Raw genomic sequence first — 27847 nt, 5'->3', positions numbered from 1 at the left:
TTAATTAATTATAAAAAATATAACTTTTTATATTTTTAAACAAGTTCTATTTCATACATATAGAATACAGACATTTAATAAACTGTGTAAGACATCAAACATCTAATCCCCAGCCCAGTAGAGGGTGCTAAAGGCACACAAAAATAAAAAATAAAATAAAATCACAAGACGTGTGCAACCGGAAGTGACCTCAAGAATCAGGAAGAAAACAAAAACAACATCACGTGTTCGCAGCGCAGAGTCGGTAAGACGTATTTAACTTTTAACACTATATTTAAACACAGAGCAGGAGTCTCAAATTAACAACACACACACACACACACACACACACACACATGTAGAAATAAATCTAATAAAGAGTCTGAGTTGTTATCTGAAGCGTTGTTTTTAATGATCTACGCCGGATTTTCAGGGGATTTCCACTCAAGAGTGTTCGGGTTTCGCTTTCGCTTCTTCTTCTTCAGGTCTGTGGAGGTCTAGAGATGGAGGAGAAGCACATGCAGTCAGTGCTGATCTCTCTGCTGAGGCAGGATAAAGTCCAGCTGTGGACAGAGCCCTTCATCTCTGACCAGCAGAAGATCATCGTGAGTGTAGCACCTACAGCTGTATCTCATTGTGCCTTTGTTACATGTGTTACGATTATAATAAAGAGTGTTACTTAGTTACAATCCAAACCCTAACCGTATAGTGAGTGCATGCAGTTAATTCATGTTATTCAGTACCTTAAAATAAATTGTCACTTGTTTTGTTATTTAGTTAACTATTTACTCCCCAGCACTGGCTGTTAAAGTGTTTACTCTACTCCATGTGTTCAGGAACTGGCTCAGAAGTACGTGTCAGTCACTGAGTTCACTCTGGAGGAGGTGATCTCGACTCTGGAGAGCATCCGAGCAGACGCCAGCAGGAAAGATGAAGGGAACAAAGAGTTTAAAGAGACCGCAGTGGCCTCGCTGGAGCTGCACCTGCCCAAAATAGAAGGAGAGGTACTGAATACTGATGCATTCACTTTACACAGAGGACTCAGTCATTTGACCTGGGTTTTGTTGATTATTCTGTTTGTTTGTTTGTTTTTAGAATAAGAAAAGGAAAGGTCATTTAAAAGCCAAACTGGACATCACCGCAAAAGAGCTGAAGAAACAGTAAGTATAAAAAAAAACCCAGTTAATTTCTAGAAGTTTGTGCCATGGAATAGAATCATTAAAAATGTAACTGCAACTTTTTATCCCACAGATTTTTTTTTTTTTGTCACATTTTTCACACTTTAAGTGCAATTCTGACTTTTTGTCACACATTCTGAGTTTAAAGTGCACAGTTTTGACTTTTTCTCGCGATTCTGATATTTTATCTGATATAAACTTGCAATTACGCAAAGCATTCCAGAAATTTTGGAAACTTTTTCCAGAACTTTTTTAAATATTCAAAGGATTTTTGGAATGTTTACGAAAATTTTCCACCCCTTTGCAACCCTAATTTTGACACAAAAAGTTGCAATTACCTTTTAAAATTTTTATTCCATGACGGAAACAAGATGAAACAGAATAGTGAGTTTTAAATGCAAAAATCATTTTTTTTTTTACTGAGTGGCAGAAACTAAAAAAGTCCAAATTGTGAGATAATGGCGTTTTTTGCTGAAATTGTCTCCTATACATTTCTCAACTCATTTAAATGATTTTTCAGTCGTTTATGTTTGATTGTAAACTTATTCTGCTTTAAAGGATCAGCGAGGAGTATGGACTCAAACACTTTAATCTGATTTTAACGGGAAAAACACTGTCTCCAGGTAAACCACTGATGGTAATATTTGCACCTTTATTCATTAATCTCTGCACGATGTGACGTGATCCGTGTCTGTTTAAGGGAAAAGGCTTGACGAACAGAATGTGAAGAACAACAGTAAGATCATGGTGCTGGTTGTGTCCTCGGAGCAGGAGAAGAGCGAGATGCGAGAGGAAGAGGAGAAGAAGCGCCAGCAGGATGAAGGATTTCAGAGAACGCAGAAGGGTTTCCAGCTCCTGTCCGAGAGAGGTGACCCTTCAGTAGACCCTCCATTTCTCATCATTCTGTGAGCGTAGAGCTCAATGCAATATATAAATAAATAAAAAGTCACCTTTTTATTTGTAATCCTGTACAATTCGTCATTTAACTGCAAAATAATCAGAAAAAAAGCAACATTTAAAGTTAGTCTGATAAAGAAACATGCATGAATTAAAGTGCAGAATGTAAAACAAGACGCAAAAACAACTCCTGCACAACTAATGCATGCACTTATCATGCTATTGCTTTTCAAGCTAATATAAGAAAAATCTTAATTAATAATAAAACAGATACAGTATAAAATAAAAAGCTGAATTCAAATTTCAAATATTACATTTCAGTAAATAAATAGAATTTTTTCAATTTTGTTATATTTCTTTATGCAATGCAACTTTATTTTCATGAACATTTAATATATTTAATTGTTTGTACAGAAATCATAAAGGTGCAGAAACAAAAATGGTTTAATTCTAGACAATAAAATACAACTTAAATAAATAAATGTAAAAAATCCAGTAAATAAAAAATAGTTTTAAAATAAAACTTTTTTTTTTTTCATAAAATTTGCTATTTTAAAAATAAAATAAATGTGTTTAAAATTCAATCCAATAAATAAATAAATGTTTTAAAATCCATTAAAAAAAAAAAAAATGATTTAATGATATTTTTTTTTAATTAAGGTATTTTTAAAACTTTTTCTTTTGAACATTAACTTTTTTTATTTCTATATTTTGTTTATTTATTTTTTCCACACACACACAGAGAGAGAGACATAGAAAGAGAGAGAGAGAAAGCTGCTTATCATGCTCTTTAATGATCAAATACGACTAAAGTTATATCAAAATGGCCAGTATTCGCATAAAAATATCTGGATTTGTGCATCAGATCTTAAAGTGACAGCAGTCTGATAATATACCTGCTGTCGTCTTTGTCATTAATGATAACAACAAAAGAAAAGAGAGAATAAATCTCTCAGCTCTCGCCTGAATCACTTTTGTAACTTTAATAAAGAGTAGTATGTTTAATTCATACAGTAAAGCCAGTGCAGGGTTTTATTTTACATTTGATTATTTAATTTCTGTAGCATTTTGTAAACTTGAGTACCAAACCTAGCTTCACACTTTATTTCATTTTTATCTTCGTCCTTGTCATTTTCTTCTGTATTTTTGACAAACCTGTCTGAAGTCACATATAAGTGTTGTATCTTATTCAGACGGGAGTGAAGATCCGGCCTCCACCCCGTATTTAGAGATCGCTGATCAGAAAGGAAATCCTCTGCAGATCCCTGACAGCGAGAGGAAGGTGAATCCCATCGTCTTCATGTTACTGTAGATGTGTCATCTTCTGAGTCTGACCTGTTCTCTTGTAGCATTGCTTCAGCAGAAGATTATGAGTTAGTGTTGCTTGCGTTGATGTCTGATGTCTTGTATCGATCAGGCTCTGATCCAGGCGATGGGTTTCCATGAGAAAGGTCGAGCTCTGATGAAGAAGAGGAACCACAGCGCCGCTCTGACTCACCTGCTGGAGGCCGACGAACAGTTCAAGTACCACTCATTTAATACCACTCCTTTGATTCTTATAGAAAACACTGCCTTTAAATTCGTATAAAATACAATGCCTTTCACTCCTATAGAATACAACTCATTTGATTCTTATAGAATATGAATCATTTGATTCTTATAGAATATGACTCATTTAAATCTTATAGAATATGACTCGTTTGATTCCTAGAATATGACTTGTTTTATTTTTGTAGAATATAACTCAAAATTGATAGTGAACTTGATACTTAAGGAATAAAACAAATTTAAGTCTTATATAAATCAAAGCCCTTGATTCTATTAGAATACGACTTGTTTGATTCTTAATGAATATGATTCATTTGATTCTATTAGAATATGACTTGTTTGATTCTTAATGAATATGATTCATTTGATTCTATTAGAATACGACTTGTTTGATTCTTAATGAATATGATTCATTTGATTCTATTAGAATATGACTTGTTTGATTCTTATAGCCTTTTGATTCTTATAGATTAAAATGCATTTGATTCTTATAGAATCAGTTATTCTTATAGAATATGATGCATTTGATTTTTATAGAATACGAGTCATTTGATTCTAATAGAATATGAATCATTTGATTCTTATAGTATATGACTCATTTAAATCTTATAGAACATGACTCGTTTGATTCCTAGAATATGACTTGTTTTATTTTTGTAGAATATAACTTAAAATTGATAGTGAAATTGATACTTAAGGAATAAAACAAATGTAAGTCTTGTATAAATCAAAGCCCTTGATTCTATTAGAATACGACTTGTTTGATTCTTAATGAATATGATTCATTTGATTCTAATAGAACACACCTTGTTTGTTTCTTATAGAATATGACTCATTTAAATCTTATAGCCTTTTGATTCTTATAGATTAAAATGCATTTGATTCTTATAGAATCAGTTATTCTTATAAAATATGATGCATTTGATTCTTATAGAATATGACTCGTCTAAATCTTAGAGAATATGACTCGTTTGATTCCCAGAATATGACTTGTTTATTAATTTTGTAGAATATAACTCAAAATGGATAGTGAAATTGATTATTAAAAAATAAAACTAATTTAAGTCTTATATAAATCAAAGCCCTTGATTTTTACAGAATACGACTAGAATATGACTCACTTGATTCTAATATAACATGATGCATTTAATTCTTATAGAATATGATTGATTTGATTCTAATAGAATACGACTCATTTGATTCTAATAGATTATGACTCATTTGATTCTAATAGAATTCGACTCATTTGATTCTTATAGAATACGACTCATTTGATTCTAATAGACCATGATTGATGTGATTGGTTTAAGAGTTGAGGAGTGTCCATGCAGTGCTTCATTGAATCCTAATGTGTGTTATGTGTGTGTTGTGCAGTAAGTGTAACTCTGCGCTGCTGAGGACGGTGGATAACTACGCTGTCTTGCAGCTGGATGTGGTTTGGTGTTATCAGGCTCTGCAGCAGCTCGAGTGTCTGAACGATGCCAGACAGCGTCTGGAACGAGCCGAGGACTGCTTCCAGAGATGCTACGGAGAGCATCAGAGCCGTCTGCAGCAGATCAAGGTCTGAGCAACACCTCCAGCATCTGAACGCTGAGCTTCACACACACACACACACACACACACATGTGTTTACAGAGCGTGTCATGTGTTTCTGGCTCTCAGGGTCACACCGGAGGAGAGGACGTTCTCTTTCTGAGGCTCTATCTGCTCCAGAGTCTGCTGGCCTACCATGATGGCAACAAGAACCAAGCGTTAAACAAGCTCAGTAAGGTAAATGTGTACATTTGTAATTATTCTGGATCAATTACTGTACTTATTTACTTGGATTACCAAATTTATAAGAGAAGCCAGTGCTAGTTCTGCAGATTGAGCTTAATCCCTGTGATCTGAATCTTTGATTCTGTTCAGCAAAAAGACTCTGTGAGAGTTTGAGAATTCGGAGTGAATCTTTGAATCTTTTGCCCAACACATTTGTTCATGAAATCAAACCCCCATCACATGTACGTTCATATTAATGCAATAATAATAATAATAATAAACAGTATTAATAAAAATTAACAAATAAAAAAAAATCATTTTAGTAAATAAAAAATGTACAAAACAAAAAAAAAAAAAGTACTTTTTAAGCTTTTATAGGAAGCATTTATTTACTTATGCATTTAAACTTTATTTTCATGAGCATTGAATATATTTAATTGTTCATTAAAAATCATAAAGGTGTATAATCAAAATACAAATTAAATAAATAAATTTAGAAATCCAATAAATAAACAATAGATATAATATAAAAATAAATAAATAAAAATGTAATCCAATAAATGAAAAGTAGATATAAAACATAAATGCATTTAATATTTTTCGTAAAATGAGCTATTTTCAAAATAAAATAACTAAATAAATACATTGAAAAATTTTACCAATAAATAAATAAATCTATTTTAAAATCCAATAAATAAAAAAATAAGATAAAATGAAAATATTGTGTTTCATAAAGAAAAATTAAGGGATTTTTAAAAACTTTTTTTTAGCATTGCAGCATGATTCTTCTAGATATTAATCGTTTGATTCTTCTAAAGCAGTGGTTCCCAGTCCTGGTCCCATTTATTATGTCTCCCAATTCAGACACACCTGATTCAACTCATCAGCTCTTTAGTGAAGACTCCAAATCCTCAAATGTGTGAGCCAGATAAGAGAGACACCAAAAACGTGCAGTTTCGGGGGTTCTCCAGTACCAGGACTGGGAACCACTGTTCTAGACTATGACTCGTTTGATTCTTATAGAATCTGACTCATTTGATTCTTGTAGAATCTCATTTGATTTGTTTGATTCTTGTAGAATCTGACTCGTTTGATTCTCTAGAATATGACTCGTTTGACTTTTTTTAGATATGACTTGTTTGATTGTAGAATCTGACTCATCTGATTCTTCTAGATATGACTGGTCTGACTCATCTAGAGATGACTCGTTTGATTCTCGTAGAATCTGACTCGTTTGATTCTTGTAGAATCTGAATCGTTTGATTCTTGTAGAATCTGAATCGTTTGATTCTTGTAGAATCTGACTCGTCTGATTCTTCTAGAGATGACTCGTCTGATTCTTGTAGATTATGACTGGTCTGATTCTTGTAGAATTTGACTCGTCTGATTCTTCTAGAGATGACTCATCTGATTCTTGAAGATTATGACTCGTAAGATTCTTCTAGATTATGACTCGTTTGATTCTTGTAGAATCTGACTCGTTTGATTCTTGTAGAATCTGACTCGTCTGATTCTTCTAGATTATGACTCGTTTGATTCTTGTAGAATCTGACTCGTTTGATTCTAGTAGAATCTGACCTGTTTGATTATTCTCGATATGACTGGTCTGATTCTTCTAGAGATGACTCGTCTCATTCTTGTAGATTATGACTCGTAAGATTCTTCTAGATTATGACTCGTTTGATTTTTCTAGGATCTGACTCATCTGATTCTTGTAGAATCTGACTCGTCTGATTCTTCTAGATTATGACTCTTCTGATTCATGTAGAATCTGACTCGTCTGTGTGTTGGTCAGGTGGAGGAGCTGCTCGGTCAGCTGTGTCTGGACCCTGATAAGATGCTCCAGCTGATGACTCTGGGTTTCTCGGAGCAGGAGGCTCGTCTGGGTCTGAGAGCCTGTCGAGGAGACGTGAATGAGGCGGAGCAGCTCATCTCGCAGAGGAAGAAGGTGCTGCAGCACAAACATATTCATAAAACAGCACAGCCTTTCCTCACATGAGTTAAACATGAGCGGATCTCTCATCAGGAGAAGAAGGAGCTGAAGGAGCGTGAGCAGGAGAAGAGGAGACGCCGTCTGATGGACATCAACACACTGGTGGAGCTGGGCTTCAGTAAGAGAGAGGCCGCCAGAGCCCTCCATCAGGCCAGAGGAGACCTGGACAAGGCCTACGGGGTAAAAACTATGTATAGAACTATGATAGTGTCTAGAAAAACACCTAGGATTCAAATAAAATAAAATGCATTCAAACACACACATACATTTACTGAGTGAACAGGACAAACAGACATAATAGAAGAGCAACATACAGAAAAAAACAACTTATCAGTTAAAACATTTTACAAAAGAAAAAAGTAAAAAAAAAAAGTTATTCTAGATTATGACTCATCTGTTGAGACATGATGATGTTTGTGATGTTGTTGTGCAGGTTCTGCTGGACAGAGCTGAAGCTCAGGGTTCACAGCACGGACAGACTAACCTGGATCAGGTGTGTTCCCCTGTGTATTTATTCATGAATACAATGTGTGATAATGCTGATGCTGGATAATACTGCTGATGCTGATGATTTTGATGCTGATGCTGACGCTGATGATGCTGATGATTTTGATGGTGATGGTGCTGATGCTGATGATTTTGATGCTGATGCTGATGATTCTGATGATTTTGATGCTGATGATTTTGATGCTGATGCTGACGTTGATGATGCTGATGATTTTAATGCTGATGCTGATGATTTTGATGGTGCTGATGCTGATGATTTTGGTGCTGATGCTGATGATTCTGATGATTTTGATGCTGATGCTGATGATTTTGATTCTGATGATTTTGATGCTGACGCGGATGATGCTGATAATTTTGATGCTGACGCTGATGCTGATGATTTTGATTCTGATGATTTTGATGCTGACGCGGATGATGCTGATAATTTTGATGCTGACGCTGATGCTGATGATTTTGATGCTGATGATTTTGGTGCTGATGCTGATGATTTTGATGCTGCTGATGATTTCGATGCTGATGCTGATGATTTTGATGCTGATCATGCTGATTCTGATGCTGATGATGCGGATTCTGATGCTGATGATGCGGATTCTGATGATTTTGATGCTGATGCTTATGATTTTGATGCTGATGATGCTGATTTTGATGCTGATGATGTGTGTTTGAGCAGCTGCTGGCGCTGGGCTTTCAGGAGGACATGGCCAACTCGGCGCTGAGGATCATGGGAGATGATCTGGCTCAGGCCACACAGATGCTGCTGGATAACCAGGGTGTGGTTCCTCCGGACCTGCTGTCTCCATCACCTCCATCCTCCTCCTCAGAGGAGCCCAGCACCTCCTCCGACTCCACCGGTGAGGCCTCAATCACAACAGACACATAGATGAGCATCTTACTGAAAAATCACCTGTTCTGGGTTTTACATTAGAAAAAATAGAGATTTTTTTTTTTATTTAAAATAAATTAAAAATGTATATATATGCATATTTAAGATATTGTCTGTAAAGTTAAAGTTACAAATAAACTTGAATTGATTTGAAAATTATTATAAAAAACACAAAAAAGCTAAATATAATCTTTTTAAATGCATATTAATAATGCTTCTATTTATTAGACTGTGGTATCAAATGTTCACACGTTACAATTTAATATTTCTAACATGATATTGCATTCTATGACTGTGATGTTCTTTTAATTATTATTATCGTTATTATATTATCTTTTTGTACATGTATACTAAGCTTTGGCAATATTGTATCATTTACAGTCATGCCAATAAAGCGATTTTTTAAATAGAAATAAATAAAAATAAATGTATATGTGTATACATAACTACCCCCAAACAATAATACATGATTAATAATGTTAAATACATAAAGATGTAAAAAAATAAATAAAATAGTAATGACAATAAATGTAAACTTTTATTTTATATGTGTTATTGTATATGTATTATTTATTAATAATTAAGATTTATTAAAGGTAACTTTATGCATTTAAGTCGTTTATTATTTTTATTATCTAATACTAATGATTTGTTACATGTAAAAAAATGGTGATGAGTGAGAGCTGCTGATGTTATGTGTGTGTGTGTGTGTGTGTGTGTGTGTGTGCGTGCGTGTGCATGCGTGTGTGCGTGTGCATGTGTGTGTGTGTCCAGCTTCAGCTCGCAGTCGTCTGGACGAGGATCTGGTGAACGAGGTTCTGGAGGACATCCCCAGACACGAGGAGGATTATCTGGACCTGACTCTGGACGAGGAGAAGGAGCTGATGGTGCAGATCAGATCCCGTCTGGAGAAGCAGAGCTCGTCCTCCGGATGAACCCAAGAGAATAGCACTCCATCACACCAGAATAATAGTATCCCTAATATTTAGAAGATTGATCGTATGTCAAAGAACCATTGATTTCTCTTTATGTCCCGATTCGATGAAGGGAAGGTGTTTGTTTGGTTTGATGGTGATTCTACACTAATTTAAAGATCCGTTCGGTTTTATTTCTTTCAGTTTGATTCTGATTCTTTTGTTCTGGTTTATAATGTTCAGCTTCACATGTTTGTTCAACATGCAATAAAGATTCACTCGTGAACATTGAACGTCTGCACGGTTTTATTCTCACTACAGAAAAAGTTGTTTATAAGCATTTAACTGTGAAATTAAAAAGTAGAATTGTCTAAGTAAATCTACTAAAAAAATTTTTTATCTCTCTCTATGTATATATATATATATATATATATATATATATATATATATATATGTGTGTGTGTGTGTGTGTTATAATTTTTTATTTGATATTTGTTGATTAAAAATGAACAAGTGAAGGTTGAAGAGTGATGCAAAATTGAATTTTTATATTTCTGAAGAAATTAATCTCTTCTGTTCACCAAGCTTGTATTTATTTAATCAAAAATACAGCAAAAATTGTGAAATATTATTCTAATGTAAATCATCTGTTTTCTGTGTGAATCTGTGTTAAAGTGTAATGTATTTCTGTGATGCTCCGCTGTATTTTCAGCATCATTCCTCCAGTCTTCAGTGTCACATGATCTTCAGAAATCATGATAATATGATGATTTACTGCTCAAGAAACATGAAGATTATTATCAATGATGAACACAGACGTGCTGCTCAATATTTTTGTGGAAAATGTGATGCATTTTATTCTTCAGGATTCACAGATGAATGCAAAGTTCAAAAGAACAGCATTTATTTGAAATAGAAATCTTTTCTAACACCAGAAATGTCTTTACCGTCACTTTTGATCAATTTAAAGTATTTCCTGATTTATTTAAATGACTGAACCCAAGAGTAAATATGATGTGATGAAGTCCAGAGCAGACACAGAGACTCTTGTGATAAAATCTTGATTGTGGTTCTGAGTTTATTTTACATGTTGAGAGAGAAACGGACGCTGGAGGGTTTAGAAGTAGTTGACGATCCTGCGGATGGACTGGATGTTGGGATTCTGCGCCTGCCACTCGTTATGACTGCAGTAATTACCTCGCTCCACGATGTACATGCGTCCGCGGAAGTTGGGCTCTTCATACATCACCCATCTGAAGACCAGACAGAGACCAGATCAGACTCAGACAACACAGAGAAGGAGCACTTCTGAGAAAACTGAATAAATCCTCTATGGGTCAATATCTGTCTGAGATACAACTATCTGAGAATCAGGAATCTGAGGGAGCAAAAAAACCTAAATATTGAGAAAATCATCTTTAAAGTTGTTCAGATGAAGTTCTTAGCAATGCATATTACAAATCAAACATTACGTTTTTATATATTTACAGTAGGAGATTTACTAAATATCTTCATGAACATGATCTTTACTTTTAAAGATACTTTTGAAAGATTTAGAATTTAGAATTTTGACCCATACAATGTATTTTTGGCTATTGCTACAAATAGACCCGAGACTAAAAGACTAAAAAGATACTAATAAAAATTGGAAAAAGCAATATAAAAGAGAAACAAAAAACAAAATAAAATGATAAAATATGTATTAATGAAAACTTAAACTTCTAAAAAAAAAAAAAAAAAGCACTAAAAATGGAAAATAAAGCTAAATAGAAATATCTAAAAAAGGAAAAGCCTAAAAAATAAAAATGGAAATATAGCTGAAATAAAATATTAATATTAGATGAAAAACAAACATAAAAAAAATTCAACAATAATTAGAAAAATTGCTTTGGCAACTAACTGAAATAAAAATGTAAGTTCTAAAATAATAATAAAATATACAATAATACAACAGATAAATAGAGATGACAGTAACAATGCCAAAATAACAAACTAAAACTCAAGACAAATGTTGGAAATTTAAATAAAGTAATATAATAAATATTAGATGAAAAAAAATTACTTCAAAAACTAAATGTGGAATACGTTTATTAAGTGCTAAATAAAAATAAATAAAAAATGTTTTAATAAAATGTAAAAATATTAAGTTCTAAAAAAATCTTATTGAAATTTAAATTAACTGAAAAATTAACTATTAATAAACACTATAACAGTAAATAAGTAACACTAAAATAACTAACAGAACAGATGCTGCACTTTAAACTCTTTTAAGCGAATGGTCAAATCTGTCCTGTTTTAATACAGCGGTCAAAGCTGTGTGTGCTGATCTCTGAACAGTAATGGTAGGGTGTGAATATATCTGAACAGTAACTCTATAATAAGAGTGAACTCACGCTCCGTCTCCGAACACTCGCACAGAGTTCACACAGTTGGTGTTGAAGCCTCGGCTCTGGAGGAAGGGACAGTCGTCACACAGATCCATGCACTGACCGGTGTAGTTACATCCCTCGAACAGCTGCATGCGGTAGTGCTCTCCGTGCTGCAGGAGAACACATCCAGACCCTTGATAGTGTGCGAGACACGCAACTTCTGCAGCATGCACTCGATGCACAGAACAAGCATCCACAGAGAACCGTCTCTTTCTCAGCTTTTTACTATCTGAAGAACCTGCTTTCACCACAAAGAAGCTTTGGTGGAAGTGAAAGGTTCTTCAGATGTTAAAGGTTCTTTACGGAACCATTTAGACACAAAAAGGTTTACATGACTGATCTGAAGTATCCAGACAGAAATGTGATGCTTTTTCTCAGAGAGACATTGTTTAAATATGTATCATCATATTGTATCATTTTAGAAATATATATTTTTTAAATTGTCATGAAATTTTCCATTCTCAATCACAGCCTCAGAGAATGCAAAATTTCATGACAATTTTGTAAAAAATATTTCTACAAATTATTTTAGTATTTCTAAAATGAAATGTATAGGCAACAATAGAGCATATTGAATTATATAAAAAAATCAGATAATACATCACAAAAATAAAAAAATAAAAAAATAACTGAAAAAAATAAAAAATAAAAAAATACTAGTTTAATTTAACCTACTAAAATAATAAAAAAATTAATTAATAAAATAATAAAAAATCTTACAATAGACATAGACTTAAAAAAACTACTAAAATGACGAAAACACAACTAAAAGACTAAATTCTTAACTAAAATTAAAATGAAAATTCTTTAAAAAAAATTAAAGAAATAAAACTAATAATCAAAATGAAATGAAAATGAAAATATTAAAATATGTATATTTTTTGCAAAACCTTCAATAGTGCTTCAGTGATGCTCAATTATTCCTGCTAATTATTTTCCATGGTAATAAAATATAACGAGGTCATCAAGTGACGACGTTTATCGTTGTATAATGCAAGAAAATGCATATTGCATTAAAAAAAAAAATTCTACATTTTTTAAATAAAAATAATTTATAAATCATAGTGTTAAAGTATGAAGTTTTAATGCACCAATTTATTAGATTTTTATTTTTTTATTTTTTTGCAAATAAAACAAAGATTATTGAAATATGTTCTACATTTTGGTTTCTGTACTTCAAAAAAAAGTACGGATGGGTCTGCAGGAGCCCATGTGATTGTGTGTGTGTGTGTGTGTGTGTGTGTGTGTCTCTCTCTCACCATGCGGACGGGTCTGCAGGAGCCCATGTGGTCGTTGTGTGAGTTCCAGCGCTGAAACTCGGGGTACTCTCCTCGCTCCAGGACGTACTGCTGACCCTTGAAGTCCGGATGATCGAAGCAGATCCAGGCGCCGCTCTCCACACGGATGGAGTTCACTCGGTTCATGAAGCCTCGGTCCTGGAAGTTATCACAGTCTCCGAAGACCTCGAGCCGGCGGCCGGTGAAGCAGCGGCCCTCGTAAAACACGATCTGAGGAGCAGAGAAGAAGAGCTCAGACTCTCAAACCAAGACAGGCTTCTTCTGAAGAACACGCCATCAGAAATCTGCACAATAAACTAAACCAGAAAATCCACTCGCAAGAAACTCTCCAAGCCCAGGTTATTACTGTTCACTTAAACTAAAATCATTAAAATATTACTTGAAAATAAATAAACATCAACATCAATATAAAAATATATATTTACACAAAATACCAAAGGTAACATTTCTCTTTTTTTATTTCATTTAAATTCAAGTATCAGTGTAAACAAAGACTAAATAGATATTAATAAATACATAATAAATAAATAAAAATGATTAAAACTGTACAAATTGGCACAACTTTAAGTAAGTGGCAAAGCAAACTAAATTTAAATAAAAATTACTAATATTATAGACTATGACTAATGAGAGAAACTCTCCAAGCCAAAGTTATTACCTTTAACTTAAACTAAAGTCATTAAAATATTACTTAAAATTAAATAAACACTAACTGAAAAGAAATATATTTTAATACTAATTTTTAAATATTTCAGAAGAACAAAAAAATAAATAAAAAAATAAAATACAAACATAAAAATAATGAATATATATATATATATATATATATATATATATATATATATATATATATATATATATATATATATATATATATATATATAACTAATAAAAATTACTAAATTATTAATTAGTTTTAGAAAATTACTAAAGCTAACTAAAATTAAACTTTAACTCAAATTGAATTAAAACTACTGTCAAAATGTAAATGTAAAGTAAAAACAATGACAGTATTTCTCCAAACCAGAGCTATTATTGTTAACTGAAACCATACAAACCTTAAAATAAATAAAATAAAAACATAATAAAATGTAAAAAAAAATTATATATATCATTTAAGTATTACAATAAACTAACATTAAATGTGAAACTAAATAATTAAAAGGAATAAACTAAAACTAATAAATAAAAATAAGTAAAATGTACACAGAAATAAAAGCAAAACAAAAATATAAATGGCAAAAAAACAACAACAAAAACTACATTTAAAATAAAAACAAAAATATATATATACGTATATATATAAAATAAAATATAATTCAAAATATGAACAAATAATATAATGAGCCTCAGTGAGAGTAAAATAAGTCTGTTTGTGTTCGTGTGTCTACAGGTCTGAAAGGTCAAGGGTCAGAGTTTGACGAAGCTGTCCCAAACTCTCTCAAACACTCTTACCTTTCCAGAATACTGCGACATCTCCCCTGGATAGTGTCCAAACTCAGCACACGCACCGAAGTGTGAGAGGAAAGTTGGACGGCTCAATATATACGGGCCCCAGGATCTCGCGAGAGCCGCGGCACAAAGAAGAGCTTTAGCTTCTGCTGACGCCAAGCTTTCCTCGTCTGCTGATGCTGGGCTTTAAACGCAAAAGATTCTGCTTCGCTCGACTTTGTGTAGAGCACATCAGATCATTCTTCTGCTTTCACACACCAGGATTATTCGTGTTTTATCACTCACACGCTCAAATCTGACATCGGTTCAGAGCACAGATATATTCTCTATTAACATTTCCAACTGATTTTAATTCTGTATTTTAATTTTAGTTTGAATTATTTTTTATCAATTTTATTTTTTACAAATATTTCTATAGTTTATTTATTTATTTAAGCTTTAATTAAGGAAATTATTTTAATTGTATTAGTTTATGTATATATATGTTCTATTTGTATTTTAATTTTAGTTCGTTTTTAAGTTGTAATTAGTTGTTTTTTGTCATTTTTATTAGCTTGCTTAGTTGTTAAAAATATATTTTAGTTTTTTATATTACATATTTTTAATTAGTTTTAGTTAAGGAAATCACCTTAAACTAAATAAAAATGAGAATTGCTGTAGCTGAAATAAACTTAATTAAAATTTTCTAATTAGTTGTAATTAAGTATGTTTTGTTTGTTTTAGTTAATGTTTGAATTTAGTGTCTATTTTTATACTTTCCATTCATTTTTACATTTTAGTAATTTTGTTGTGCTAATTATAATATAATTAATTATAATATACATATCATTTTTATTAATTTTAGTTTTTTTAAGCATTTTATTTCTCAAGCATTGTTTTTCTCAATTTTAAAATAATAATAACCCAGAACTCAATCATACATACAGACTAAAAAAAGAGCTTTTATGAAGAATAAACTGCTTGTTCTTTCAGTAAACGATGAGAGTTATGTATTGCTCTTTCTCACACTCAAGAGTCATGAACACATTTTTAACGATTCATTATTAGACGTGTAATTAGTTTTTAATCAGATAATCCGGTCTGGTCTTTATCAGTATCAGAATATTAATCTTGTTCAGAGAATCACATTCATCTTTTGAGCGTTTATGAATCAAAGGATTGAAACGGACTCTTTTAAACATTCTGCACATTTTAATTTTATTTTTAATTTATTAAACTGATCCTTTTTTGTTTAATCAAACAGGATGCAAGTTTTTAGAGCCACACAAACCTTCAAACATCCCAGAATTCATCAGACTTAGACTTACTGACATCTGTGCTGTTTTCCCACCAAAATGATGTCACTTCCTGCTGGATGATGTCACTCAGGAAATGTTTTCTGTTAGCTCAATGTTTTTTATAAAAGACTGAGAGGATGGATTCAAACTATATCCACAAGAAAACACGTTTAATCTGAAATATCCTGATTAAAATACCTGGAATATTTTAAATGGATTTCAAAAACAGTTCATACTTGAATTTCTTCAAGAGGTTTTCATTTATATAAACCTAATACAAATCTGACAAAACTTTTTCATATGATATTATAGTTTTAGTAATATATAAAATTAGTTTTTATTTTTATAGTTTTCATTTGTATTTTAATTTTAGAATTTAATTTACTTACTATATATATATATATGTATGTATATATACGTTTTTTTTATTTATTTTTTTTTTTGTCTTATTTGCTTCTATTAACTTTCGTTTCAGTTTTAATTTGAATTTGGGAAATCAACTTAAACCAAATAAAATAGAAATGTCTTTGATTTTTTTTTTTTTTTTTTTGTCAACAATATTCTAAATTGTATATATTCTAGTTTTAATAACATTGTGGTTTTTGTCATTTATAAAAATAAAAAAAAATTACAAATATTTTTATAAAAGTTCTTAATTTTTATTTCAGTTTACTCTTCATATATTTAAGGAACTCTACTTTTAAAAGAAAATTAGAAATGTTGAACATCTCATCAAAACGCCATCACTGTAATTATACAGAATTATAGAATATTACATTAAATTAAGCATATTCTATATATGTATATATCACCAAAATCTCATTATATTAAAGTAAACATTACAATTTATTTAAATTGAGCATGAGAAATATATATATACATATTGATTTTTTGCCATCAAAGATCTTAGTGTTAAAATATGAAAGATTATCTCATTTTTGTCAGTGTTTGTGTGCAATGATTAACAGCCTTGAGTTCGTATTTCTGTAAATCACAGCAAGCGACTCGAGTCATAGTGAAACAAACTGCTGCGTTTAATGATTACAATCAAAAAAGTCCAACAACGTTCACTACTGAATGAATGCTGCCAGCTTCATTGGCCATAATTACGCTTAAGAAACATGATTTATAAACTCCAGAGGGTTCGGGGAGACGAGCGAGACGCAAACGTAAGGCTGTGTGTTATTCAGGAACGCCACGGACAGACCCGGAAAAGAAAAATATCACACAACTAAAAAAATGTGAATTCAAATGAAGTATAAAACAGGTTTAAAAGGAAAAGCGGACATGTCTATGCAGGAAACAGGCAGTTAGCCACTTCAAGTAGAGGGATGTGTTTCCCAGTGTCCAGTGCTGCAGGAGGAGCTCGAAACACACACCTTTCTAGCAAACATCGTCTCGAACCCTGTTCACATCCGTTTATTCTAGAACTAGAGCAGAAACACAAGCCAAGCACAAACTCCAGCCTCAAACACACAACATGCTTGCTAGAAAAGTCTGTGCTTGCTCTCCGGTGGGCGGGGCAGACTGTGGGAGAGGGGCGGGGTCAGGGCAGGGAGGGGGCGGGGTTATCTACATCATAGAGCAGGGTGTCCGGCCCTGAGGAGCGCCGCCGTCGATCTTCTCCGCCTCCAGGATTATCCTCTTAAACACCTCCACGGCCGTCTGCCAACACACACACGGAGAAAACATCATGATCGGGATCCATTCATGCCACTTCAGCTAAAAAAAATTTAAAAAAAAAGAAAAGGGAAAATATATATATATATATTTTTATCATTAGGTGGAATAAAATATTTACTGCTATATTTATATATTTCTAATTACATCTAAATAAAGTTAAATCAAATGTAAATTATTATTATTATTATTAATTAATTAATTTATATATTTGATATATATATATTCAAATAATAATTTGGAAATGAAAAAAGATTAATGTAAATTAAATGTAAAATATTGTAAATATATGTAAATGATTACATATATTTGATAAGAAAAAAATATTGAATTAAATTTTAATTTACAATTTTTTTTTTTAAATGAAGCATCTCATATTTATTTACTTTTACTTAGTTGTTCTAAAATAACTGCAACAGAAATGAATAAAAAAGCTACATAAACATGTTAAAACAACAAGTCATAAAAATGACAAACACACCAAAAGTACTAAAATGTATACAAAAATTTAAACTAATTTAAATGTTCAAAAACTATAAAAAATAAATATATATAAAAAAAAAAGCTAAAACAACAAAAATAAAAATAAAATAAATAATAAATAAATAAAAATAACATGAGAAATCAAGGGAATCTTGCCATCTAATACCTTAAAACACAATTAAAATATTATATGTAAGATATTAAAGGTGTAAATATTTGTTCTGTCAACATATTCTCTTGAGCAAAACGTCATTATTTTAAAGGGTTAATTTATTTATTATTATTATATACACTTTATCACTGGAAATAGGCCACGGATTTGTATTATGCATAAGAAATTAACTGATTCATTATCAAATCATAATTTTGCATGGATTTTCATTGCCATATTGATGCATTAATCATTAATATAATTTTTTACGCAAAAGTATGTAGTTTAACATTTTTCCCAGTTCTGAAAAAAAAAATGTATATCAAAAATAAACATTTTATTTCAGCATTTTATGTCAGACTCATTTGTGTCTCGCAGAAGAATCATGAGGGAGTTCCTCAGAGAAGAACAGAGACGGACAGAAAACCCTCGAGGAAGAGGAAGAGGAAGAGGAGGGACAGGAAACGCATCATCACCTGGTTCTCTTTGGCTGAGGACTCCATGAACGCAGCGTTCCAGGATTCTGCCAAAGCTTTGCCCTCTTCACAGCTGATCACTCTGAGAGAAACCAAATACACAACACATCTATCTCCATCTGACCTCGACCAGAGCAACACTAATCACACATTCATGACTGAACTTAGGCATTGCAATAACTTCCGCATTTTTTATTCTCAGTTTTGATTATATTTTTTGTTACGTGCATTTGTCATTTTTATTAGTTTATTTATTTTTTCAAATATTACTATTCAGGTTTATTTCCCATTCAACTTGTTTTTTTTTTCAACTTAATTTCAGCTGTGTGTGTATATGTGTGTGTGAGAGTGTGTGTGTATATGTGTGTGTGTGTAAGTGTATGTGTGTGTGTGTGTGTGTGTGTGTCTGTGTGTGTGTGTGTGTGTGTGTGTGTCTGTGTCTGTCTGTGTGTGTGTGTGTGTGTGTGTGTGTGTGTGTGTATATGTGTGTGTGTGTGTGTGTCTGTGTGTGTGTGTCTGTGTGTCTCTGTGTGTGTGTGTGTGTGTGTGTGTCTGTGTCTGTCTGTGTGTGTGTATGTGTCTGTGTGTGTGTGTGTGTGTGTGTGTGTGTGTGTGTGTGTGTGTGTGTGTGTGAGTGTGTGTGTGTGTGTGTGTCTGTGTGTGTGTGTATGTGTATGTCTGCGTCTGTGTGGGTGTGTGTGTGTGTATGTGTCTGTCTGTGTCTGTGGGTGTGTGTGTGTGTGTGTGTGTGTGTGTATGTGTCTGTGTGTGTGTGTGTATGTGTGTGTGTGTACGTGTCTGTCTGTGTCTGTGTGTCTGTGTGTGTGTCTGTGTTTCTGGGTGTGTGTGGGTGTATGTGTTTCTGTGTGTGTGGGAGGGTGTGTGGTGTGTGTGTGTGTGTGTGTGTGTGTGTGTGTGTGTGTGTGTGTGACAGTGTGTGTGTGTGTGTGTGTGTGTGTGTGTGTGTGTGTGTCGTTAGGCATCAGTCCAGGAATAACTGAACTCCTCTGCTCCCTGAGGCTCACACTATGTTCTCATTCTGAAGGAAACTCTACTGCCTCACACACACACACATATATATATATACATACACACATTGATAAACTCATGCAGAACAGTCTGGAGTCACGTACCGCTCCATGTGAAGGTCTTTCTTGTTGCCCACCAGCATTATGGGTACTCTGGGAGAAGAGGACATTAGGATGTTACTGATGAACATTTCTAACACACACACAGACTCACAGTTTAACACACAAGCATCATTTATTCATCAGGCTGCTCCTGGTCTCATCGTTAAATATCATCTTTTCTGTAGAAATGTATCACATTGAGGAACTGTATGAAACTAGCCTGAATTAGCAAAACAATTACAGTCTCGGTATTAGAGAAACTCATCTCTGTCAATTCTAAGGATTTTTTTTTTTTTATAAAATATAAATATTTTTTTTTTTAAATATTACTTTTTGCGAGGGGAACTAAGAATTTTGCAAATGCTATATTTTTATAAAAGTAAATAAATACAAATAAATGCAATTGTAAATGCTTAAACAAAAATATACATATATTAAAAACTACTTTCACAGATGATTAAAAAAAGCATATATTAAAAAAATATAGAAATATAGAATAAACACTAAATAATTTTGTATATATATCTATCTATATAAAAACTGACCTTTGCAAGAGCTAAATTAGGAAAAAATAAATACTTACTGTACTTTTCCCACCATATCCAACAACTTTTCATGGATAACTTTTACTACTTCAAAACTGCAAAAAAGAGCGAGAGACAGATCAGAAAACTATCAGCTAATTAAGTTATTTAAAAATGAGAATAAACCCGGCAGAGATGATTAATCAGACGATAAGAATCACTTATTGCATCATTCGTCCAGAACATCATCAGACCTGATCTTATTTAATATCTCTGTGAGATCAGCTCAGATCTTCACGTCTCAAACTAATGAGAATTCAATCTGATGCCATGTTTTATTCATGAAGCATATTCTGACTCTCATCAGCAGCACATTTATTTCACAGATCATTTCCTGAGAAGTGATCAAGCATCAGCATCTCTCACCTTTTATTCGACGTGACTGAATACACCAGGATGTAGCCGTTGATATCTATGGAGTACGTCTGCGGGAAAATAGAGTATTCGTCCTGAAAAAGAGGAATTCAGAATCAAAATTACATTCGAAGAATTCACAAGAACATTCTGCCATCTGTGCACTGTTATTTTTATATTATTAATAAACAATTTATATATATATATATATATATATATATATATATATATATATATATATATATATATATATATATGTATATATATATATATATATATATATATATATTTATTTATTTATATTTCTTTTCTTTTTTTTCTTTTTTAGTTTGCATTTTTATAATTTCATTATGTTGTTATTTTAATATTTTTATTTAGCTTTCATTTTTATTTTTATTTTTACTTAAAGCTCTAATATTCATATTTAATTTCGGCTTTATTTCCATTAACTAAAACAATGATTGTAATTATTTAATTATTTAAAAACAACAACACTGCGTCTGTCTGTAGCTGTGTCAAAAGTTCACGGTTTAATTCGCTTCTGCATTAAATTGTGCTTCAGAATCATGCATTCTCACTGGTTTTGGACTCCTGAACGTTTGATATTGCTGTGAAGTATTTTTTGTCAAATGTTTCGCACCTGTCCTGCTGTGTCCACCAGCTGCAGGTGATACTCCTGACCGTTCACCGTGATCATTTTCGTAAATGCTGAAAAAAATACATAAAGTACACCAAATCAAAAATATGAAAAAAGTGAAATATTATTCTAATGTAAATCATCTGTTTTCTGTGTGAATCTGTGTTAAAGTGTAATTTATTTCTGTGATGCTCCGCTGTATTTTCAGCATCATTCCTCCAGTCTTCAGTGTCACATGATCTTCAGAAATCAGAATAATATGATGATTTACTGCTCAAGAAACATTTCTGATTATTATTCAGCTGCATTCAACTTCAAGTTATAAATGAACAACTATCTGAAATGTTACACATATTGAATCAGATGCGCCCGAATGACTCACAGTTCAGTGAGTCACCAAATGATTCAGTGAATCACAATCACCGAACTGATTCATAATGTCTACAAATCTGAGCAGACTAGTCATAAGTACAATAGAAATGCATGTTATCTGTATTCATTTGATCACAGATCGAGTGTCAGCTCTCAACCCTGCATTATTATGATTATGATTCATTTTACAGTAGGATGTGATCTGATTCACTGACTGTTTTCGATCGTGGGGTCGTAGGAGTCGACAAACTGGCCTTCCACAAACTGTATTGTCAAGGAGGATTTCCCTGAAACACAGAAACACACCATCATCACAGTCAGAAAAGAATGCATACACATGCGAATGGCATATTTTATCAAGAAACTGCCACATAAAAGCTTTTTTTTTTTTATTGCAAAGTATTATTTTTCTTATTTTCACCCCTGCACTGAATTTAGTGAAGCGTGTGAATGCCTGCTGATGAAACACATCTCCATTCAGAAGAGCGTTTGGGATGAAGCTGCCATAGTGGTAGTAACGCAGGACACACACACACACACACACACACACACACACAGAAACGAGTGTGTGGGCAGATTTGCCCTGCAGCCTGTTGCTATAACAACGGCCAGTTCCTCTCCACATCCAGTGTTTGTAAATGTGATCTCTCATTCACAGGGAAAACCCCCGGAGCTTCGGGACGCTCCAACGGAAGAGCAGACACACATTTGATCAAACGATTCCAAACACGATTCTTCAATGAGAACAGACAAAAAACAGCAAAAACTAAATCATGCGTAAACTAGATGAAACTAGTGAAAATCAGGCAAGGCATTATCAAAGTACTTTTTATTCATGTCTAGACACTTCTGAAATGGCTTTTTTAAAGTCCAACCTTCTAAATATTTAAATTTTGTCAGCTACATTTGAATCAGGAATAAAATGTAACAATTGTAGCAACTCTTGTCTCAGAGCTCAAATGATACATTCAAAAATAAACACTCACATTCAAATCTAACCAACTGACAAAAAAGCTTATTGGCTCTGTAAAAACGAAAGGCGGGGCTACAGCAATGATTTCTCCATTTGCAATATTTATGATAGCTGTATCAGCTTCATATGTTATTACAGAGCAAATACCGATTAAACGATCACAATCTGACTCGATTCTTGGAGTTCGAATCAGATTCCAAAGTGATGCTTGATCTACATTTGTTTTTTATTCATTAATGAGTTTACTAACTATCACATTAAATGCATTTTTATTAAATTAAGTATGCAAATAGTTTAAAATTATTACAAATTAATAATAAATCTAACTATTTTATGTCAAAAATGTACTGTACTTTTTAAATAAAAAAAATATTAATATTAAACATTAATATATATGTCTAATTGTACCTTGATCCTTCATTAATTTCATAGTCCATAAACTACTGTTAAAAGATGTAAAATTGTAATAATGTATAAGCAACTTTTGAAACTAACAAAGATGGCAGCATTTCATGACTTTAGTTTACATTACAAATGGCCTCTTATTGTAAAATCTTACCATTTCATATAAATACTAACAAGATGTTTTTTAATCTCCATGAGGAGTAAACTATCGGTATGGATTTTACCGATAACTGACCGCTCTAGTAATCAGTTATCGGTACCGATAAATCGGCAAAACCTAATATTTATGATTGGATTTATAATAATATCCCTGAAAGATGGAAAGAGGATGAAAGCTTTATAAAGTGAGCAAATGCTGATGTCAACCAAAAAAGAAAACCATTTAAGAGATAAAGTAGTGATGTTGTTTTCCATTCACTAACGAATCCTTCATAATCAGACCAGGAATATAAGAGTCTTTAAAAGGCATTGCTACTGTAAATCACATATAAGTCGTTCATTACAAGCGTTTCTCGATCGTAAAGCCATTAGAGAGCAGCAGAAGCACTGCCTTCTCTCCGTTTTAATGGAAGCGCATCGGATTTCAAGCATCCTTCCTCATCAGCTTCTATAAATAGAGCGTGAAACAGGAGCAAACGCATCAGGAACATATAGTTCCCATCGGCCCCGGGTGACCCCGCAAACAAAGCCCAGATGTGGGAGGAAGTGACCGCTGGAGTGGACACAGAGAGATCCTCCTCGTCTGAAACCAGCACAAATACTGTACATTTCCATCATTTCCTTTGCGTTTGGAAATCGGAGTATTTGGACTGTTTGAGACTCCACAGAAGGCACTGAGTCCATCATTAGAAACTCAGAGGTCTGAACATACATCATGCTATCTCTGCTGTTAGAATTCACATGCATCTGCCGTTTTGAAAAGACCTTATAAGAGTTAACAGCTTTATTAAATCAAACACTTATTTTAATGCATGCATTAACTAAATATGTTCAATACAGGTCAGATTCTACACAAGACATGTTTTGGTAAATTTGAAAAAATAAAAGGTTTAATTGTTTGTAGTATGAACATCTAACAAAACACTAAATATAACAAATTGAAATATGAAATACAATTTGAAAAAACCGAATCAAACTTAGTTTTTATTAATATTTCAAAAATAGTTAAATTTTAGTGTTTTACTTTTAGCTAAAGTTTTATTAATTTTATGTACAGGTTTTGTTTTATATGCGTCTATATAGTTTTTATTAATTTTTCTTTCTGTTTTAGTTATTGTAGTATTTCAAGTTTTTATTTCATTTCTGTTAACATTTAAGAAACATTTTTAATGCTTTTAAAAAATTTATTTGAGTTGACTATAATAAACCTGATGCACCTAAATTTTGGAGACTGAAAAAAACGTTGTACGTAACATAAAGAAAAAAAAAATACATTGATTTAATAAAATACATAAGTGCCAAAGCCATTTACTGAAAAAGTGGCATTAAATTAGCGCTTCTCTGACCAAAGTTGAAAAATTGGTTTAGCTGAAATATAGAAAAATGTGGTCAATTGCTCAATTACCCAAATTTTATAACAAACCCTTCTTTATGTTTCTGCTTTCAACTACATGCAAGTTTAATTTTATTCTGCTAAAAAAAAAAAAAAAATGGTGGATTTATTTATTTATTAATATACATACACTACAGTGAACAAACATACTGGATCTCACTGTGACTTGAATCTGAGTGGCGTGCGTAAGAATAATCCATGCTAAATGTTTGGTCGTGATTGTGTGAACCCAGTGTTCCCCAAAGACTGATCTCCACTCATGTGTGTCCTGATGTGATGATGGCATGTTCTCTCAAGCGTCACGCACATCAGCAAACATGTTTTCTGTGTAAACGCTTTACTACAGAGAGAAGAAATCTGCTCTAAATGACAAATACCATCCAGAAGATCAGGATCCAGCTCTAATGGGCTGTTAGGAATGATCAGATTCTTACATTTTAGCCCTAAATCACCATGAAACATGAAAATGGACATGTAAGTCTCCTGAACTCATTCTAGACTCATTCTAGCTCTCAAACCCGATTCTCCATTTCACATTCAGTTCAGATTTACACTCGAGAGCATAACAAAACACCAAACCTCTCTTTAGTTCATCTGAACACCATACAGATGAGATCTGAGAGCAGACATGAGGGTTAGTTAATAACTATATTTCTATTTTTTTGGATGAAATATTCCTCTAATATGTGCAGTGAAAACATTAAATATCTATACAGAACACATACACATTTTTAGATCAGATCTGTGTCTTATCCAAGAATTTATTATCAATATGAGCTGGTTTTCAACTCAACTTTTTTTTTTTTTTTTTTGATTGCCGATACAACAATTTAGAATAGATATAATGCTGATTTATTATACCGAATATATGTTCTAGATGTTCAGATATATGTATATATATATATATATATATATATATATATATATATATATATATATATATATATACACACACACACACATACATATTTGTATATGTAAGCATTATTTATTAATATTAACTGTTAATTGAAAATGAAATAAATTAGCAGGTTGTTGGTTGATGCCGATAATCTCAAAATATCGGTCAAATATCAGCCGATATATCGGTTGATTATTAATATGTGTCATAATTCAGACTTAGATCTGGTCTCTGATTGGACAAAACTGCAGCATCCAAACTCATTCACAACATCACAATATGAATTATTTCGAAATAATAAATTAATTCAATTTATAGATCAGGAATTTTAATCTGGTATCCTAAAAATGTTAAGGGGAGAAAAATGAATAATAATAAAATATATAAAAATAAAAAATATACTAAAATTAAATGAACTCATACATTTGTATTTTTACAATAACAGATACAGCAAGTAAAAAATAAATAAATATATATATATATATATATATATATATATATATATATATATATATATATATATATATATATATACACACACACACACACACACACACATATTATTTAGCCATTAAAAAAAACAATTTATAAAATGCATCAACCACCGTAGCACTTATAGTATGTAGATAAGCTTAACAAAATAGAATAAACAGAAACTATAATTTTTCTAAATATAATATTATTCTGCCACAATATGCCCTACATAGTAAATAGATAGTATATTTATACATTCAAATATACAGTATATAAGGTAAGGGTTCCTCACATGCTCATATTTGGGGCCTGTGGCATTTAAAAGATTGAAAACCTCATACAAATAAGACAAAGCTCCTCTAAATGAATACAGACCTCTGAGAGATGCTGACATGTGTATACAAGATATGAACAGACAGAATGAAAATGCATGAAACATAATGCATGCATACATGCAGAATCAGCACTGTGACACTGGACTGCGTGCATATGCAGAACAGCATTCACATCCTAAAGACAAGTTTGGGAATATGCACGAGGATGCAGGGTGTGTTTTATGATCGTATGTGTCACAAAGCATGCATACTTCAGCTCGTGCTCAAATGCATGCGCTAACGAGGATGCAGCGCGCGCATGGGATGACATTCACGAATCTCATGCATGCGGGGAAATATCAGATGATGAAGCCAACAACACTCACCGACGGATCTGTAGCCCAGGACGGCGATCTTTCGCGATTTCGGCTGAGGCATCTTTATTTATTCCCTATCACATCAATATCCACATGTAAAAGGCTCGTCTGGTTTGGAACAAACGAAATCACATGGATTTGATCCTTTATTGCGTTTCAATGTCGTGAAGATGAAATGGAGAAAAGTATTAAATCCGTTCCGCTGAAAGATGCGAATATTGTTGATAAATTACGAGGAAAGTCTCAGACTCTGCGTCACTGCCCACCGCAAGCCTCTGTTAACTATTCAAGAATGAGCGCGCCGGATTGGCTGAGCTCGGCCTGAAGGCGGGACGCGTCACTGTTAATCGCACAACCATTGGCTGAGAGGGACTCGACGATTTTAGAAGTGCGCATGTGATTGGATGAATGCTGTTGTCAATCTTGAGACTCCGCATTAGTTTACAATTGGACTTGAAAAGTGTCTTTCAAAAGACATTATATGATGATGGATCATCAACTCAGATTTCAAAGAAACGTATCAGTTTTATTTAAACATAAGTTCACAATTTAATGAAAAAAAAAAAAAAAAAAAAAATATATATATATATATATATATATATATATATATATATATATATATATATATATATATATATATATATATATATATATATATATATTTTCACGTTGAGTGACTATGTCTAACATGAAAAATCGACAATTTATTAAGAAATTAAGAGGTGTTTCTGCATTTTGTCTTATTTTAAATATTTTTTTTTCCTCTGGTTCTTGATGTGCATGAAAAAAGCCTAAATGTCGGTCTCTGCTGCCCTCTTCTGGACAGACAAACCTACAACACAACCTTTACATTTACTTTTTCATTTTCAAA

General features: G+C 32.5%; 3 protein-coding genes across 4 annotated transcripts; 1 reads left to right on the top strand and 2 right to left on the bottom strand.

Annotated features, from left to right (window-relative positions):
- Nucleotides 1–202: 202 nt before the first annotated feature.
- On the top strand, nt 203–9950 carry LOC113042617 (NEDD8 ultimate buster 1-like). 2 transcript variants are annotated; one of them, XM_026201597.1, is made up of 15 exons: nt 203–244; nt 465–584; nt 816–983; nt 1075–1139; nt 1716–1780; nt 1858–2025; nt 3248–3336; nt 3472–3578; nt 4977–5163; nt 5265–5372; nt 7156–7308; nt 7387–7533; nt 7787–7846; nt 8531–8711; nt 9518–9950. In XM_026201597.1, exons 2-15 carry the CDS (start codon nt 483–485, stop codon nt 9676–9678), a joined length of 1761 nt encoding a protein of 586 aa, XP_026057382.1. In that variant the 5' UTR covers nt 203–244; nt 465–482; the 3' UTR covers nt 9679–9950. The 2 variants fall into 2 exon arrangements, with proteins under 2 accessions (XP_026057382.1, XP_026057383.1); XM_026201598.1 differs by having other exon boundaries at nt 205–244; nt 413–584.
- Nucleotides 9951–10717: 767 nt separating this feature from the next.
- Nucleotides 10718–14997, bottom strand: LOC113042640 (gamma-crystallin N-B). The gene is made up of 4 exons (XM_026201621.1): nt 14840–14997; nt 13346–13594; nt 12051–12196; nt 10718–10910 (listed from the first exon to the last, which is right to left on the bottom strand). The coding sequence occupies exons 1-4, from the start codon at nt 14858–14860 to the stop codon at nt 10775–10777; spliced, it is 552 nt and encodes a 183-aa protein (XP_026057406.1). The 5' UTR covers nt 14861–14997; the 3' UTR covers nt 10718–10774.
- Nucleotides 14998–17391: 2394 nt separating this feature from the next.
- LOC113042633 (GTP-binding protein Rheb) lies at nt 17392–27307 on the bottom strand. The gene is made up of 8 exons (XM_026201617.1): nt 26986–27307; nt 22196–22267; nt 21612–21679; nt 20984–21066; nt 20617–20673; nt 20037–20084; nt 18904–18985; nt 17392–17778 (listed from the first exon to the last, which is right to left on the bottom strand). Exons 1-8 carry the CDS (start codon nt 27035–27037, stop codon nt 17686–17688), a joined length of 555 nt encoding a protein of 184 aa, XP_026057402.1. The 5' UTR covers nt 27038–27307; the 3' UTR covers nt 17392–17685.
- Nucleotides 27308–27847: the final 540 nt, after the last annotated feature.

This window comes from Carassius auratus, chromosome 24 (genome assembly GCF_003368295.1).
Source record: "Carassius auratus strain Wakin chromosome 24, ASM336829v1, whole genome shotgun sequence".
NCBI classification, from domain to species: Eukaryota; Metazoa; Chordata; class Actinopteri; order Cypriniformes; family Cyprinidae; genus Carassius; species Carassius auratus.
The sequence above is the reverse complement of the archived record's forward strand: the minus strand, read 5'-3'. Positions and strand labels throughout refer to the sequence as shown.